The 18,142-nt window shown below is 40.2% G+C and overlaps 1 protein-coding gene across 1 annotated transcript in view; it reads left to right on the top strand.

Annotated features, from left to right (window-relative positions):
* HHAT (hedgehog acyltransferase) overlaps positions 1–18,142 on the top strand; it is a 551,233-nt gene that overhangs the window by 433,708 nt on the left and 99,383 nt on the right. Inside the window, exon 11 of the mRNA XM_036756444.1 lies at positions 10,146–10,290. Within this exon, the coding sequence (XP_036612339.1) occupies positions 10,146–10,290 (145 nt within the window). The remainder of the gene's footprint in view (positions 1–10,145; positions 10,291–18,142) is intronic.

Here is an 18,142-nt window from a genome sequence, read left to right on the forward strand (position 1 = left end):
CAAAAAGACTCATCTTCTCAAGTTCAAATTTGGCCTCAGACACTTACTATCTAGGAGATCCTGGGCAAGTCCCTTAATCCTGTTTGCCTCAGTTTCCTTATCTATAAAATGAGCTAGAGAAGGAAATGACAAATCACTACAGTATGTCTGCTAAGAAAACACCAAAATGAGATCACACAGAGTCAGATGTGACTGAAACAAATGAACAACAGCGGGTACAAGCTACACAGACATCAATGCTTCAGTCTTCTTTTTTTTCATCGTCCTTTTTCAAACCATGGCAACATCACACCCAGCCCAGTTGGGTGGTTGAATTTTAATTCCTCTAAAAGTAGCATTCCCTTGTATACTCAGCAGACATTCTTCTTCAGTCCTCAGGAAATGGAATGAAATGCTGTCCTTCAAGAAATTCACACTTCTTCACACATTTTCTGTTACATGTTGCCTTGGGCCAGGGGTTCTTAACCTTTTTTGTGTCCTGGACCCTTTTGGCAGTTTAGTGAAGCCCATGGACCCCTCCATTCTCAGAGCAGTGTTTTTAAATGCATAAAATAAAATTCAAGGATAACAAAGGAAAGCAAATATATTGAAACATAATTATAAAAAATATTTTTAGAAGAAGTTCAGGGACTCCAATCCAAGAAGCTCTGCTTTACAAGATCATCTTCATGGGTTGATGTGGTCAGCTAAAAAAAAGTCATCATCCCTTAGCCAGCTTTCTAGTAATGAGTCTCCATGGACTTAATTATGCTAGTTTTCACATGAGAGCCAGACAGCTCCCCTCCAGGAACATACTTTCCAGATTGGCAGTACCTGACAGACTTATGAGGACCTGTGTTTCACCAGCAAAGTCTTCAAGAATCTAGTGTTATTTTCATGCCACAGTGAGGCATCCATGGAGGACATTAGCAGGAGCTAACCATGTGTGCTTCTGTATAATTCACATCACCTGGAGGTTCACAGCTTTTCCTAATTGTATTCTTTTTAAAAATAATTTTACTTATTTCATTATATTCCAATTTCATGTAATTTTTTAACAATCATTTTTTAAAAATTTGAGCTCCAAATTCTCTCTCTCACTCACATCCCTTCCCCTTCCTTGAGAAGGCAAGCAATTGGATATAGATTATAATGTGAAATCATGCAAAACCTATTTCATGTTAGCCATGTTTCAAAAGAAAATACAAATGAAATAAAACAATAAAAAGAAAGTATTTTTAAAAGTATGCTTCACTCTCCATTCAGAGTTCATCAGTTGTCTCTCTGGAGGTGGATGGCATTTTTCATTAGGGGCCCTTTGGAATTGGTTTGGGTCATTGCTTTGATCAGAGCAGCTAAGTCTTTCACAGTTCTTCATCATTACAAAATTGCTATTACTGTGTACAGTGTTCTCCTGCTTCTGCTCACTTCACTTCATATAAGTTACCCCAGGTTTTTCTAAAATCACCTGACTCATCATTTCTTATAGCACAACAGTACGCCATCACAATCATACACCACAACTTGTTCAGCCATTTCCCCAATTGATGGGCATCATCTCCATTTCTAATTCTTTGCCATCACAAAAAGAGCTGCAATAAATATTTTATACAAATAGGTTCTTCCCCCTTTTCTTTGATCTCTTTGGGATACAGAGCCAATAGTGGTATTGCAAAGTCAAAAAGTATGTACAGTTTCATAGCCCTTTGAGCATAGTTACAAATTGTTCTCCAGAGTAGTTGAACTAGTTTGCAATTCTACCAAAAGTGTATCAGTGTCCCAATTTTTCTAGATCCCCTCCAGCATTTGTCATTTTCCATCATGTTAGTCAATCTGATAGGTATGAGGTGGTATCTCAGAGTTGTTCTAATTTTGTATTTCTCTGATCAGTAGTGAATTAGAGCATTTTTATGTGACTATTGATAACTTCTGAAAACTGCCTGTTCATATCCTTTGACCATTTATCAACTGGGGAATGGCTTTGATTTTTATAAGTTTGGCTTAGGTCTCTATATATTTGAGAAGTGAGGCCTTTATCAGAGAAACTTGATGTAAATTTTTCTCCTTGTTTCCTGTTTCTTACCAGTATTCTTATGGAACTCTTGGTCCCACTTCAGATACATACTAGCTGTGTGACTTTGGGGAATTTTTTGTGCCTCAGTATCCTCCCCTGTAAAATGAGGGGGTTGGATTAAATGCCTCTGAGGTCCCTTCCAGGTAATGATCTATGATTCTTCAATCCTATGAAAATAATCACTTCTCAAATATCTGTGTGAGAATTTTCCATTTTGTCTCTTTTCCTCTGTAAATGATGCAGCTAAATGGACTGCATAGAGGGCTAGACCTGGAGTCAGGAATTATGTGACTCTGGTCAGGTCACTTGACTTCTTTTAGCTTCAGTTTCCTCATCTGTAAAATAGGGATAACAGTTGTATCTACTTCATAGGGATTTGCAAAGATCATCTGAGATAGCATCCATGAAGCACTTTGCAAATCTTAAATCACTCCGTAAATAGTAGCTATTAATAATCTCAGGCAGGTTACCTCTGATGTTTCACATCGTTTCCAATCACTTCCCCCCACCCAGGTGGTGTGGATTTGGGGCACAGAAACTATTTTTAAGGGGAAGCCAACAAAGCAGTCACCATTTGTTACAGATGATGCACAAGAGAATTAGCTAAAATGAAAACTTCTCTAAGAGCCTTGTTCTCTTATTTGGGTTGAATTCAGTTCAACAAGCATTAATTAAGCACCTGCTGTGTGCCAGGCATTGTACTAGGCACTGTAGGGTACAAAAGCAAAAATTAAATAGTCCTCAGTCTTAAGGAGCCTGACATTCTTCTTAGGAAAAACAATATGTATTCAGATAGGTAAATATAAAAAAATATACCAAATAAACACAAAGCCATTTTGTGAGGGGGAGGAGGGAGCACTAAGAATGAGGGAAGGAAGGAAAGGCTTCTTATAGAAGATAGCTCAAGCCAGCAAGCATTTATTAAGTGTTTATAAGTTATGTGCCAGGCATTGTGCTAAGCACTGGTGATACAAATACAAACAACAAAGACAGACCCTCACCTCATGGAGCTTACATTCTAATGAAGTAAGATAGCACTTAAAAGAAAGCTGGAAGGAGATGAAGGTACCCGAATAGGGTAGGACAGAAACACGAAGTCCAGAGAGGCAGCAGCAAAGCTGTGAGATGAGTGGGGTGAACCTGGCTGGCCTGGGCACTTTTAAAAAAATGGAGGTTCTGGGATGAATTCGCCAATCAGAGCAAGGGGATGCAGAGGCATAGGGAGTCTTCCAGGATAAGAAAACTACTGTGAAATGGTAGGGAAAGAAGTTTGGAGAGTAAGAGGTGAGTCCAGGAGAAGCATGAAAGTGATCCCTTGTGTTGAGCCTTGAAGGTTTTCCAAGGAATTCCAAGAGGCAGAGTTGTGGAAGGAGAGCATTCCAGATATATGGCACAGCCTTTGAAAAGACATAGAGGCAGAAGATGGCATGTTGCTTTGGGAAAGTCTGTTAGAGAACCCTTTCTACAGAAAGCTAATCATGTGGGACTATGATCTTTTAGTTGAGGAACCCAGTGCCAATTGGAAGTATAGATATGGAAGATTGAATGAAAGACCATTGGGGTTGGAGGCAGACAACCTGAGTTCTATGCTTGGCTAGGCCATTTACTAGTTGTGTGACCTTGGGCAAGTAACTTCACTTCTGAGTCTCTCTGGTATAGTGAGAGTTGAATTAGGTGACCTTTCAAAGTCTCTCCAGCTATGGTTATCAGAGGCCTCCTTTAAGGACCCTTAACCCTGTGATTGTCCATCTGAGCAACCGACCACAGGCTTGTGCTTTATTCCATAGTAGGGGAGGCAAGACAAAACTAGGTTCTACCATGTTTTCACATTGTACATTTTTTTTCTCTCTCTCTCCCTTTATTCATCAGTTCTCTGGATTAGTCTGGCATATTTGGAGAAAGCATGAGGACCTGAGGCATCTGGGGGCTGAGCCATATGAATTCCTTATGCTAGACATGAAATTCTAAAGCATGGCTGGGCCAGGTGGGGTGATGCCGTCACAGATGCATCCTAATAGCCTCTGTTTACATTTAGTGATTACACATGTGGCACCTGTGACCAGAACAGCTGTTGCTTAGAAATAAAAGCTTGGCTTTCTTTATGAATTCCAATGAATAATGTAGAAGGAGGAAGGGAGGGGAAAGAGTGAATTGTAGTAAAGATATCTTTACTTCAAGTTTCAGTGAGTTTGCTGATACAAGCCACCAGCACAATTCCTGTTGGATTTAGAATGACTTTTAGTGTCCTTGTGGCCCCCAAACTCCACCTTCCCCTAAAGCTGATCTTGTGATTAGCATCTCCAAACTTACCTAAGCTAGTTCTCTGATAGCAGATTACAGTCCAGTCATTAGGTCCTTACTTAAAACCTTGCTAGGTTTGGAGGATTGCCCCTACACGTGCTCTGCTGCAGGGTTCTTAATATGATGATGAAGCATTGGAGTAGGGCTTTAGTGCAGGGGGAGAGAGACAGGCTAGCCTAGTAGATAGGGTTCTCTCCTTAGAATCAAGATCTGGGTTCAGATCTCACCTCTGATATTTACTAGCCGGGTGACCATTGGCAAGTCACTCCCCCACTGTAGGCCTTATGTTCTCTTCCTAAAAGGGAGATATCGGTATCAGGGGCATCATGGTACAATGGAAAGTGCTGGAATTGGAGTCAGAGGACCTGAATTTAAATCATATTTCTATCACTTACTACCTATGTGACCTTGGAAAGACTACTTAACCTCTCTGGGCCTCAGTTTCCTTATCTGTATAATGAAGCGGTTAGTCTAGATTGATTCAAAGGTAGCTTCCAAATCTGCTCTAAATCTGTGCTCCTGTGGCACCTATAGTATCTACCTCAGAGGGTTATTGCAGTGCTCAAAGGAAATAACATATGTATGGTGCTCTGCAGATTTCAAAATACATGGCATGGTGGATAGAATACTGGGCTTCAAGTCAGAAAACCTTGGTTTAATTGCTTGGGAATTACTTTCTAAGTCACAGACAGGTTGCAGTTTATGTTAGTAGCGAGCTTCTACAACAAAATTATCCAACACTGATAAAATCCACAGAGCCTTGACGTGTTTATATCAAGATCAGTTATTAAAATGCAACCGCAAACTGAGTTACTTATAATAAGGACAAAAAAAATCATTTATCAAAGCACCTGTTTGTATGTAACCTTCCATATGGCATTTCTTATCTGTGAATCTGACATGTTCTCTGAGCCATTTTTCTGGAAGTAGGAATGAGATCCACATTCTCTCATCTGTTCCCCATGGGATTTATGTCTTGCACATTGAGGGGCAAGGCTAAGGTCAGAATGAATTGGAGAATAAAGAATAGAGTTGATCAGACTTATAATTTTGGCTTCCTTAGCGCCATATTCTCACTCAGTGAGCCATCTAACATAAATCACATAGGGCCATGCCAGTTAGTGTAGAGAATAATTGATTAAAAGAGTTTTGGTTCCCTAGAGTTTGGAATTAGACACAAACGTGCAGGGAAGTTAGAGACAAAGTAGGAAAAAATAAACTAAATAATAGAGAGCCAAAATAGTTAGTTTCTATGTGGCAAGGGTAAGTACATTTTGAGGATGGAGAGCATTGGGGTAGTGAACTTGGAGACATTATCTCTGCTCCCCAGATTAATCCCAGAGGATTTATTGGAGGAGGTAGGCATTTTAATAGCCATTTGAATCAGTTGACTGCTCTGAGAGTTAGGGACATTCCAAAAAAGATTATACATGTTAAGAGAAAGGTCTCAAAGAATTGTAAACAATTAGGTGCCCATCAGTTAGGGAACAGCTAAACAAATTGTGTGGCACACGAAGGTAATGGAACATTACTGTGCTACAAGAAATGAAAAAAGGTGATGCATAGAGTGAAGCATGGAAAGAGTTATAGGAACTGATGAAGAATGAAGTAAGTAGAACCAGGAAGACAGTATACACAATGACTACAACAATATAAAGGAAGAGAACCACCACCACCAAACAAATGGAACTTAATATTGCAAAATTTTAAAAGAACATGCTTGGCCCCAAAGAAGAGATCTGAGAAGATAGATCCCCCTCCCCCTCTGCAGAAGCAAGAGGGTTCTTGGGGGAAAGTGAGAAGAGAACAAACATTATTATATTATTATTATTTTATTAAGTGTCTATTAGGTACCTGGACCTGTGCTAAGTGCTTTACAAATAGTATCTCACTTAATCCTCACAATAACCTTGGAAAGCAGGTGCTGTTATTATCTCATTTTACAGATGAGAAAACTCAGGCAGACATAGGTTAAGTGACTTGTCCAGGAAGCTGGTACCTCCACATCAATGCTGACTCTACCCAGCCTGATGTTTCTTGTGGGGAATGAAAATGATGCTGGGAAAATCTACTGGAATAGAATCTTCCTACAAGGGAAGTCATGTGGCCTTGCAGCTTTGGATAGTACTCATTCTTCAAATTTGAACTCTTTCAATTTGAACTCAGGTCTTCTTGATTCCAGACTCAGATTGTATGACATGACTTCAGATTTTCTTAATATGTTGATTGGTTATAAAGAATTTTTTTCCTCTTATTTTTCTTTTAAAAAATTCTTTGTCGTATGGATTGATTCAGGGAAGAGGAAAAAGTGGAATTTAGGCAATATAAAAGCAAAAGATACCAATACAGTTCTTTTTTTAAAGAAAAGTTGTCATTATAGAGGATCATAAAAACTCTGTTTATGGAGGATCATAAAATTGAGCACTAGAAGGATTATTTTTTAATGATCATTTATTTATTTAATATTTTTTAGTTTTCAGCATTAATTTTCACAAGAGTTTGAATTACAAATTTTCTCCCCATTTCTACCCTACCCCCCCACTCCAAGATGGCATATATTCTGGTTGTCCCATTCCCCAGTCAACCCTCCCTTCTGTCACCCCACTCCCCCCCATCCCCTTTTCCCTTACTTTCTTGTAGGGCAAGATAGATTTTTATGCCCCATTGCCTGTATATCTTATTTCCTAGTTGCATACAAAAACTTTTTTTTAACATCTGCTTTTAAAACTTTGAGTTCCAAATTCTCTCCCCTCTTCCCTCCCCACCCACCCTCCCTAAGAAGGCAAGCAATTCGACATAGGCCACATGGGTATCATTATGCAAAACCCTTCCACAATACTCATGATGTGAAAGACTAACTATATTTTGCTCCTTCCTAACCTATCCCCCTTTATCCAATTTTCTTCCTTGACCCTGTCCCTTTTCAAAAGTGTTTGCTTTTGATTACCTCCTCCCCCTATCTGCCCTCCCTTCTATCATCCCCCCTTTTTTATCTCTTTCCTCCTTCTTTCCTATGGGGTAAGATACCCAATTGAGTTTGTATGTCATTCCCTCCTCAGGTCAAATCTGATGACAGCAAGATTCACTCATTCCCCTTCACCTGCCCCCTCTTCCCTCCCAACAAAACTGCTTTTTCTTGCCACTTTTATGTGAGATAATTTACCCCATTCTATCTCTCCCTTTCTCCTTGTCTCAATATATTCCTCTCTCATCCCTTAATTTATTTTGTTTTTTTTAGATATCATCCCTTCTTATTCAGCTCACCCTGTGCCCTCTGTCTATACATATGTATATGTGTGTGTATGTGTGTATGTATATGTGTGTGTGTGTGTGTATACACACACACACACACACACACACACACACACACACATATATATGTATCTGAAGGGAATATACATGTATCCCCTTCAGCTACCCTAATACTGAGGTCTCATGAATTACACACATCATCTTTCCATGTAGAAATGTAAACAAAACAGTTCAACTTTAATAAGTCCCTTATTATTTCTCTTTCTTGTTTACCGTTTCATGCTTCTCTTGATTCTTGTGTTTGAAAGTCAGATTTTCTATTCAGCTCTGGTCTTTTCACTAGGAAAGCTTGAAAGTCACCTATTTTATTGAAAGTCTATATTTTGCCTTGGAGTATGATACTCAGTTTTGCTGGGTAGGTGATTCTTGGCTTTAATCCTAGCTCCATTGACCTCTGGAATATCATATTCCAAGCCCTTCAATCCCTTAATGTAGAAGCTGCTAGATCTTGTGTTATCCTGATTGTGTTTCCACAATACTCAAATTGTTTCTTTCTGGCTGCATGCAATATTTTCTCCTTGACCTGGGAACTCTGGAATCTGGCAACAATATTCCTAGGAGTTTTCTTTTTGGGATCTTTTTCAGGAGGTGATCGGTGGATTCTTTCAATTTCTGTTTTACCTTCTGGCTCTAGAATAGCAGGGCATTTCTCCTTGATAATTTCTTGAAAGATGATATCTAGGCTCTTTTTTTGATCATGGCTTTCAGGTAGTCCACTAATTTTTAAATTATCTCTCCTGGATCTGTTCTTCAAGTCAGTGGTTTTTCCATTGAGATATTTCACATTGTCTTCCATTTTTTTCATTCCTTTGGTTCTGTTTTATAATATCTTGATTTCATCTTAAAGTCACTAGCTTCCACTTGCTCCAATATGATTTTTAAGGTAGTATTTTCTGAAGTGGTCTTTTGGACCTCCTTTTCCATTTGGGTAATTCTGCCTTTCAAGGTATTCTTCTCCTCATTGTCTTCTTGAAGCTCTTTTGCCATTTGTGTTAGTCTGTTTTTTAAGGTGTTATTTTCTTGAGTATTTTTGGATGTCCTTTAGCCAGTCATTGACTTGTTTTTCATGGTTTTCTTGAATCACTCTCATTTCTTTTCCCAATTTTTCCTCTACTTATCTAACTTGCTTTTCCAAATCCTTCTTGAGCTCTCCCATGGCCTGAGACCAGTTCATGTTTTTCTTGGAGGATTTTGATGTAGGCTCTTTGACTTTGTTGACTTCTTCTGGCTGTATGTTTTGGTCTTCTTTGTCACCAAAGAAAGATTCCAACGTCTGAGACTGGATCTTTGTGCATTTTCGCTGCCTGGCCATGTTACCAGCCAACTACTTGACCCTTGAGTTTTTCAGCAGGGTATGACTGCTTGTATACTATAGAGTACTTTGTCCCAAGGTTGAGGCGCTGCACTGTTGTTTTCAGAGCTATTTATACACAGCAAGCTCTGCCACACCAGCACTACTCCTCCCCCAAGAACCACCAACCTGGACTGGACTCAGATCTAAGCTGCCTCTGCACTCCCACTCTGATCTGCCACTTAATTCCTCCCACTAGGTGGGCCTGGGGCCAGAAGCAACAGCAGCTGTAGCTTTGTAAGCAGCCTCAGAGTTGCATCACCCCGCTGCCTCTGTGGCAGTGGTGGAACAGCCAACTGCTTTCACTCTGTCCCACAGTTTTTCCCAGTAACCTTCTCTGTTGTCTTTGGTATTTGTGGGTTGAGAAGTCTGGTAACTGCCACAGCTCACTGATTCAGGGTGCTAGGGCCTGTACCGCCAGCTCTGGATCTGGTTCATCTGGGCGTGGCTCATGCTAGGCTCTGCTCTGCTCCCAGCTTGGTGCGGGATAGACCTTACCTAGCGACTATCCAGGCTGTCCTGGGCTGGAGCCCTGCTTCCCTCTTCTTTTTCGTGGGTTCTGCAGTTCTAGAATTTGTTCAGAGCCATTTTTATAGGTTTTTGGAGAGACCTAGGGGGGAGCTCATGCAAGTCCCTGCTTTCCAGCCACCATCTTGGCTCCATTCCCCAGCTAAAAGGATTCTAAGGAATCTGGTCTTACAAATAAGAAACTGAGGCCCAGGGAGTTAAAGTGAATTGCTAAAAATTACTAAGTAGTAAATAATAATAATTTTTAAAAAGCTTACATTTACACAGCACTTTAAGATTTACTAAGCACTTTATTTACCAGATCTTGTCCCATCTTCATTACTGCCCTATAAGGTAGAGGCACTATTATATTATCCCCACAAAGATGGAGAAACAGAGACTGATAGAGGTTACTGGTGTTGCCCAGCATCAGAGAGCTAGCAAGAGTCCAAGGTGAGATTCAATCCCAAGTCTTGTTGACCCTAGGACCAGTGCTTAATGTTCACTACTCTGTGCAGAGCCAGGATTTCAGTGTAATTTTCCTCACTGAAAATCTAGTGCTCTTGGGCATTATCAATTTTTACCTTCCGTGATAAATATTTCCTGGTTGTTTTGGGACAGGCCCAGCATCTCTCCCCACAAGCTCGCCGTCGACTGCATGCCACCCTGGCTGGTGCTTCCACATCAATGCTAATTCTGTCCAACCTGGTGTTTCTTGGGGGGAATGACGTTGGGAAAATCTACTGGAACAGAATATTCTTGCAAGGTAAGTCATGCACTTTGCAGCTTTGAATAGGATTCACTCTTCAACCTCTAAGCCAAGCCAGCATCTGGGCTCTGGAAGGGGATCTTGAACCAGTGCCATACTGTTAAGTTCACGATGCCTATGTCAGATACTTTGGTCAGGGTTGGAGCGCCTTCTGCCCGAGCTTCGATATGGTTAAGTGACTTGTCGATGATCATGTAGCCAGTAACAGTCAGAGATGGGATTTAAACTGAGATCTTCTTGGCCTCAAATTCAACATTCTGTTTTTTATAACATGCATTCAAGAAACATGGCCTATATAGATGGTGGTCAAGAAAAGTCCATTAATCATCACTGAGCATGTGTGCCATTCACTAAGTAGGGGCACCAATTTTCATTGAGTCTAATTAGATGTTTTCATTTAATGAGGCAGAAGTATGGTACAGTGAAAAAGGTGATGGATTTGGAGTCAGAGGAGCTGGACTAAAATCTTGGCTTTGCCACTTCGTACATACTTAATCTAAGCACCTAGGTCTAGGTGATATAGTGGTTAGAGTTATAGACCCAGAGTCAGGAAAACCTTAGTTAAAATCTAGCCATAGACCCTTAGCACCTGTCTGTCCCTGAACAAGTCACCTAATCTCTGTCTGACTCAGTTTCCTCATCTATCAAATGGGAGATAAAAATAGCACTTACCTCCAACTTTGTCGTGAACATAAAATGAGAAAATATTTGTAAAGCACTATGCTAACATTAAAGTGCTAGATAAAAAGCTAGCTATTGTAGATGTATAATCATGGACAAGTCAGCCTTTCTTAGCCTCAATTTCTTCATTTGTAAAATGAAGCAGTTGTATTAGGTGACTTCTGAAGCACCTGACTCTAAATCTATGATCCTATTATTTTTAATGTCAAATAGTATCTCAGATTCTCGTAGCCACATATGTTTTTATATCACTTCTCCTATCTTTGCTCTTACTTCTCTAATTTCCTTTTCTCTCCCAAGATGCTTCAGTATATGGGTGGCCCAGCCCACATTTGTGACTCTATCTTTGCTCTATTTAGTTCCTTGAAAGTCCTCCTGGGAGGCCACTAGGAGACCCGTAGAATCTCTGCTCTCATATAGATACCATTTTCAACATAGAGATCTCTGTTTGCCAAAGATCCAATTTCATATCAGCTGGCTCCAAAGTTTTAGCATCTTTAAAAAAATTTAACTTTTTTCCCCAATTAATAAAAATCTGTTTGGCTGGTGCTCCTAGTTAACTGTACATTAAGTGGATCATTTCAGCCTCTCCAGCTAAGCTAAGTGGGCAGCTGTGTGCTGACATAAGGGAGGTGTCTACTCGGAAGTTCTGGAAGTTCTGGTGAGAAAATCATGTCATTCGTTGATTGTCGTTTATTTTTAGTCAAGATTTCTTCTCTGAGGCTGTGACTAATAGTTACACCAGCTCCCTGAGGGAATTAGAACCACTCAGACATCATGCTATTTTGCCCAACTTCCCAAATTTTTAAGAGAACAGACTGACTTTCTCAGTTGCTAACCCTTCCCTCCCCAGTGCCGTAGCCTTCTTACCTGTTGGTTTGGTTGGCAAGGGTCTCCCCAAGTGGTTGAGCAGAAAACAACTATACCTGGTCTACTATTCCTTCCCTTCCCAGGTTCCCAGAGAACCAGAGGTACCTTGGCTGATGCTGTGTTCAGACAGACATAAATAGCATAGGAGGGGCTGCAGGATCAACAAGGAGCCTTAGAATAGGAGGTCCTGCTAGCAAATTCTTGCTCTGCCTTCATCTCTCCACCTCACTCCCATAATTAGCTCTTGACTAATGGGAGACCAAAGGCAGGTTGACCTTTTGGCTGCCAGGCACTCATTGCTCTTTGGAAAAAAGCTCTAACAGAGACTTTGATAGAGGGGACGGGTGCATAGATTTGGAGGAGAGAAACACCAGATGGGAAGGACCATTTCTTATACTCCAATAGGAAACAACCAACACCTGAGCTCTTCTGTAACTCTTCAGTTACTTGTGGCTATATGTTCTGACTGCCACAAACCCCACCCCACCCTCTCAGTTAGCAAAATCAAGGCATGGATCATCAGATGTCCTCTTTCTCTGCCAGATTTAAAGTCACTCAAGTAGGTTCAGACTTAGAAATCCTGGTAGTCCTATCACCAGGTGGTAATTAGAAATAGTCTAGGACTGGACATGGATCTTGCCTGGTACTGTGTCCTTGTGATATGTTGCCCTAGGGTTGTCCCATGGGTCTCTGGTACTCCACCCTGGAGAATGAAATCTGATGCTCAGCTCTGCAGACATCTTCTGCAGTAAGGCTTAATCGATCATCAGCCAACCAATTAATAAACATTATAAGGACATACTATGTGATGGACTGTGTGCTAGTTACTGGGGATGCAAAAGCTTCACCTGTCTTACCAAACTAGTTTCATATGATGAGAGCACAACAAATTAGAGAGAAAGTTGGCCTTGAGGTCAGAAATAGCTGGGTTCAACTACTGGCTGTGTGACCCTGGGCAAGTCACATAATTTCTCAATGCTTTGTTGTTTTTCCTTCATTCTTGAAGAGGACCATGATGTCAGGGAGGTGATGACATGACTTGCAAGTGAATTGGATTTGAGTGATGCAGGGCTGTGCAAAGTTACCAGGCTCACTTTCCCCTTCAGAGCCATCTGGGTCCAGAGGTGAGACATAGATCAGGACTACTAAACATGGCCCAGGATGCAGTGGGAGACCTTAGCCTTTTTTAAGCTAAGGTGTTTCCCAGGTCTCAGTTTGACTGAGGCAATACAATTCAGTGATTAAGGCTAGGTGAAAAATGAGGCAAAAAATGGCCTCTTTTACTCAGTCAAAAAATCCAAATTCAATCTGGGAGGGGAAAACCCTCAGGGTTTCTGGCCAAAACAAAAACAATTGCTATTTACACTCACTGTGAGTTATCAAAATCCAAACAGTAACTAAGTGAGGCTTGGACTGGGACCTATCAGGGAGAGCCAGACTGATTTGGGTTTAAGGCATTTTTTTAAAAATGATAGAACAAATAAGTAGGGAAGAGGAAAAAAAGAAATCTAACTCATAAACCTCAAGATATCTTGTGAGGTTTCAGTGATCAAAATTTATATTCCTTTAGGCAGAGCACTCATAGGTAAGGGTATGATTCCCTATGTGGACAGAGGCAGAGGAAGGAGAGGAGGGAGAGGAGGGAGAGGAAGGAAGGAAGAAAGGAAGGGAGGGAGGGTGGAAAGAAGGCAGGTCAGTGCTTTAGACAACTCTCTAAGACTGAGTTGCAGAGAAATGACCAACCTGCATCGGTAGAGGGAGCGAAATGGCATATCCAGCTCCTGGCACATGCTCTATGTTCCAACCAAATTGGCCTGCTTGTCTCATGATGTAAAATATTATCCACTTCCAGATAGAGAACTGATGGACTCCTGAGAGCAGAGTAAAACATATTTTTTTCTCTTTCTTTGTTTTTCTTGCTTCTTTTTTCTCTAGTGTGGAAATGTTTTGGATGAATTCATATATATGTATGTATATATCATATTTCTTGACTTCTTATTGGGTGGGGAAAGGATAGAATTAAATGGAAAACCAAAATTGAAGTAAAAAAGGGGGAAAACACCTCCCTTACTTGAATTTCTCTGTATGATAGATTCCAGCTCCCACCTTTAAGTTTTTACACAAAGTGTCCCTCATACCTGGAATGTTCATACCTGGAATCTTCACCTCTACCTTTTAGAATCTCCAGCCTTTATTGAGATGATCCTGGCCCAACTGTGATCTTTAGGGGACAATTTTTGTCCCTTTGGGGAAAGAGGGCTTGTTGCCCTTTAATTGCTAGATCAGAAGCTTCCCAGGTCTCTCCCTTCCTTTTCCCTAGTAATAAGCTATGTGGTTTTGCTTCCCATCCTTCCCCCAGTTCCCAGCTAGATATATTTATTGTCTGTCTTGTAGCCTGTCATGTGTCTAAGTATATATGTGGAGGTTCCGCATTGATTTTTTCTGTGGCTGGTGGTTTTTCTTCTTCCATGCAATACCTTCCACCCTGCCTCCCCCAGCGTGCCCAGGGGCCATCTGCCTGGCATTAATGCATGCCAGGGCCATTGGGAGGGAGGGGGTGTTGCTGCACTGTGGTTTTGAAATTTTATTTTTGCATATATAATCCATCTTGTACAGGTAGCTAACTTTGTAAATGTTGTGAATTTCCCATCCCCCATGGCTGCTGGTGTAAATAAATTGCATTTTCCTGTTTAAAAAAAAAAGAATCTCCAGCTCTTTTCAAGACTCAACTCAGGTGTTGCCTTATATATAAAACCTTTTTTTAACCTCCTTCCAGCTGTTAGCACTCTATCCAAAAATACTTTTTATTTACTTTTATCCAAATTATTTTTATTTAGTTTATATATAGATTTTGTATTATCTGTTTATATGTTGTTTTCCTTTAACAAAATATAAGCTCCTTAAGAGAAGGGACTGTTTCATTTTTTCTAGTATTTGATATATGCTTTTACATAGTAGATGCTTAAGAAATTCTTGCGATGGACTGAACCAAATTCGTCCTTACCCCCCAACCCCATGTAAATTCCTGAATCATTGGCCAAAAGATGTAACACATGAAAAGATCCCATAACTTGAAGGAGAAAATAGAGAGAGAGAAACAAGGCTTGATACCTCCTTTCCTCTTAGATTCAGAGCATTTAAAATTTTAAAAAATAATTTGCATTAATATCTTTTATTTTGATACCACCTACACTTCCTGATGTACTTCTCCTCCTCCTCCCAGCGAGCAATTGCTTCTAACAAAGAATTAAAAATAGGAAAAAAGAAGTTCATTAAAACTAACCAGCATCTCAAAGAATTCTGATATTATACATAGAGTTCTACACCTATAGTTCCCCTCCTTTACAAAGAAGGTGTTCATGGGGGTGGGGAGGAAGGTGCATTCTCACGTCTCCTTTGGGGCCAAGCTTGATCATTATGATTTTCCAGCATTCAGTTTCAAGTCGAGACTGAGCATCAGTTCTGTGTCTCCCAGTCCATCCTGGGAATGCAATTTCTAGAAATGTTCTCATTTTAGTAAAATTTCACCACAATGAGGGCCCTGAGGATTTGATTACAAGATGACTTGTCTGAGGCCTTGGAAATCAGAGTCATTTGGGAGACCTGCAAACCCCACTGCTAATGAAAGGTAAATATTTGTAGGAAAAAAGGGGGCCAGTAAGGCTCCAGGTCCCAACATGGAATGATGCCCCCAGTTTCATCCCACAAGCACCAAAGGAGATGACGTGGGGTTATCTAATGTACCCCTTTCAGTTCAGGGTTTTAGTAATAGGCTTTTCTTTCTTCTAGCTGAGCTAGAAGTGTCCAGCCTCTTTTCTATACAGTTTTATAGAGCTTCTTTTAAAGAAGTGACTTTTTTTTCTCTTTTCCACTATATACCCCAAGAAAAGTTGGCATGGTGCAGTAGAAAGAGTATTTCACCAGGCTTTAGGAAACCCAGCATTAGGAGATCTGGGTCTTAGTTGCAGAATTGCCTCTAACTAGTGTGTGACTTGTGACTTCACCTCTCAGACCTCAGGCTCCTCATCTGTAAGAGGAGAGGAACTATGTCTTCTCTAAACTTTGTTATCTTCCTCAGTTCCTAGCCCAGTGAATATTTAATGAATTGAATCTAATTAAGTTTAAGAAGCCCTTGAGGAAAAGGCAGAATTGCTCTCTGGGGTGCATAGGTGTTACTTTTATAAATGGTTTTTAATCAGTTAGCATTGACTTAGCTCCTAAGATTAGAAAAGGGAAGCTTGTTTCCTTCCAGAGAGAAGATCACAACCAATGGAGTTATCTGTTCCCTGATTTTTGTTGCTATGAAGTATGAGTACTGGATAGAGAGCTGGCCTGCTACTCAGAGGGAGCTGGGTTCAAGCCCCACTTCTGTTACTTGCTGTGTGACTCTAGGCAAATACAGTCTTGGTGCACCAGGCAGCTCTCTAAGATTATACATGGCAAAGCTGGGTCTTTTTGGCACTGATAGAAGAAATTTATTCACCAGTGAAATCATAGTACTAGTCCCCACCTCCCCCACAAAAAAGTTTTATACATTTGTAATGGTTATTTACGGTATTTGATATAGTGAATAGTGTTCTGATCTCAGAGTAAGGAAGACCAGGGTTCAAATACCACTTTATACATGTACTAGGTGCATGACTTTAGGAAAGTCAGTCAACCTTTCTGTGTCTCAATTTCCTCATCTCTAAATTTAAAGGTTTGACTTGATGACCTCTTAGGTCCCTTCCAGGTCTAAATCTATGATCCTTTAAGGAATGTTAGTATTAAATTAACATACTGAAGACCTATATATTTATTTTTTTAAAAAAAGTTTTATTTTTTTCAATTACATGTAAAAACAATTTTAGTATTTGTTTTTTTTTTAATTTTGAGTTCCAAATTCTTTCCTTCCCTCCTTCCATCCCATCCACCCCATTGAGGAGGCAAGCAGTCTGATATAGATTATACATGTGCAGTCATACAAAACATTTCCATATTAGCCATGTTGAAAAAAAAACCCAAAAAACAAACCACAGACCCAATCCCCATCCCTTCCCCCACAAAAAACTAAGAAAAATAAAGTCAAAAAAAATTCAGTCTGTATTCAGAATCCATCAGTTCTTTCTCTGGAAGTAGATAGCATTTTTCATCATAAGTCCTTTGGAATTCTCTTGGATTCTCTTCCAAAGAATAGCCACGTCATTCTCAGTTGATCATTATAAAACAGTGCTGTTAACTGTGTTACGGTGTTCTGGTTCTACTCACTTCACTTTGCATGAGTTCATATAAGCCTTCCCAGATTTTTCTGAAACCATTCTGCTTGTCATTTCTTACAGCATAATAATGTTCCATCACACCCAACGTATCACAACTTGTTCATCTATTCCCTGATGTGCACCCCGCCTCAATTTCTAATTTTTTGTCACCATAAAAAGAGCTGTCATAAATATTTTTGTACATATGGGTCCTTTTTCTTTGATCTCCTTGGGATACAGACCTAATAGTGGTACTGCTGTGAGTCCAAGGGTATGCACAGTTTTATAGCCCTTTGGGCATAGTTCCAAATTGTTTTCCAGAACGGTTGGGTCATAACTCCACCAACAGTGGATTAGTAAGACCCATATCTTTAAAAGAACTTAGAAGGATTACATAAAGCTGGAAATAGGATCAAAAGGATTCTTTGCTCTCAAAGAATGTATACACACAACTCATTCCTAGCTGTGCTATGAATGTGCCCTTTGACATCAGAATTCCAGTAAAGAAAGGTATCAGGCTTCCCTGGGTGACCCAAGGTGGTGTCATTCACTGTGTAGCTTAAGTATTTCATTTTACTGAGGGCCTGAGTGAGCAACCAAGCACCCCACTTTTTGTATGCTTTGATAGATCTGTGATCTCATTCATTTAAATACTCCTTCCACTGGTGCTAGTCATAATCCACCCCTGCCTTGTCCATCCTGCATGATTCTTGTTCATATCCTCTTGTAAATTCTTTGAAGAGTATCTGCCCAGTATTGCTGAATACCTTGATTTAAGTTTTTTAATGTTTTATGGCTGTCAGTGCATCCTTCTCAGTCTGTTACCCCACACCCACAATATAACCATATACCACCTTTTTCAATTATTCATTCCTTTTATTAAATTTTCACATTTACTTCTGCATGCAGGACATCATTGATAATGCTTTGGTTTTCTTTTACTCACCATACAGACCTTCATTGCCTTTTAAGGAACTCATGATTATGATTTTTAATGCAATCATGGGCTGCATTAGGAAGGACAGGACCTCCAGGAATGGGGAGGTAGTGGTCCCACTGTG

The sequence above is a fragment of the Trichosurus vulpecula genome, chromosome 4 (genome assembly GCF_011100635.1).
Source record: "Trichosurus vulpecula isolate mTriVul1 chromosome 4, mTriVul1.pri, whole genome shotgun sequence".
In the NCBI taxonomy this organism is placed as follows: domain Eukaryota; kingdom Metazoa; phylum Chordata; class Mammalia; order Diprotodontia; family Phalangeridae; genus Trichosurus; species Trichosurus vulpecula.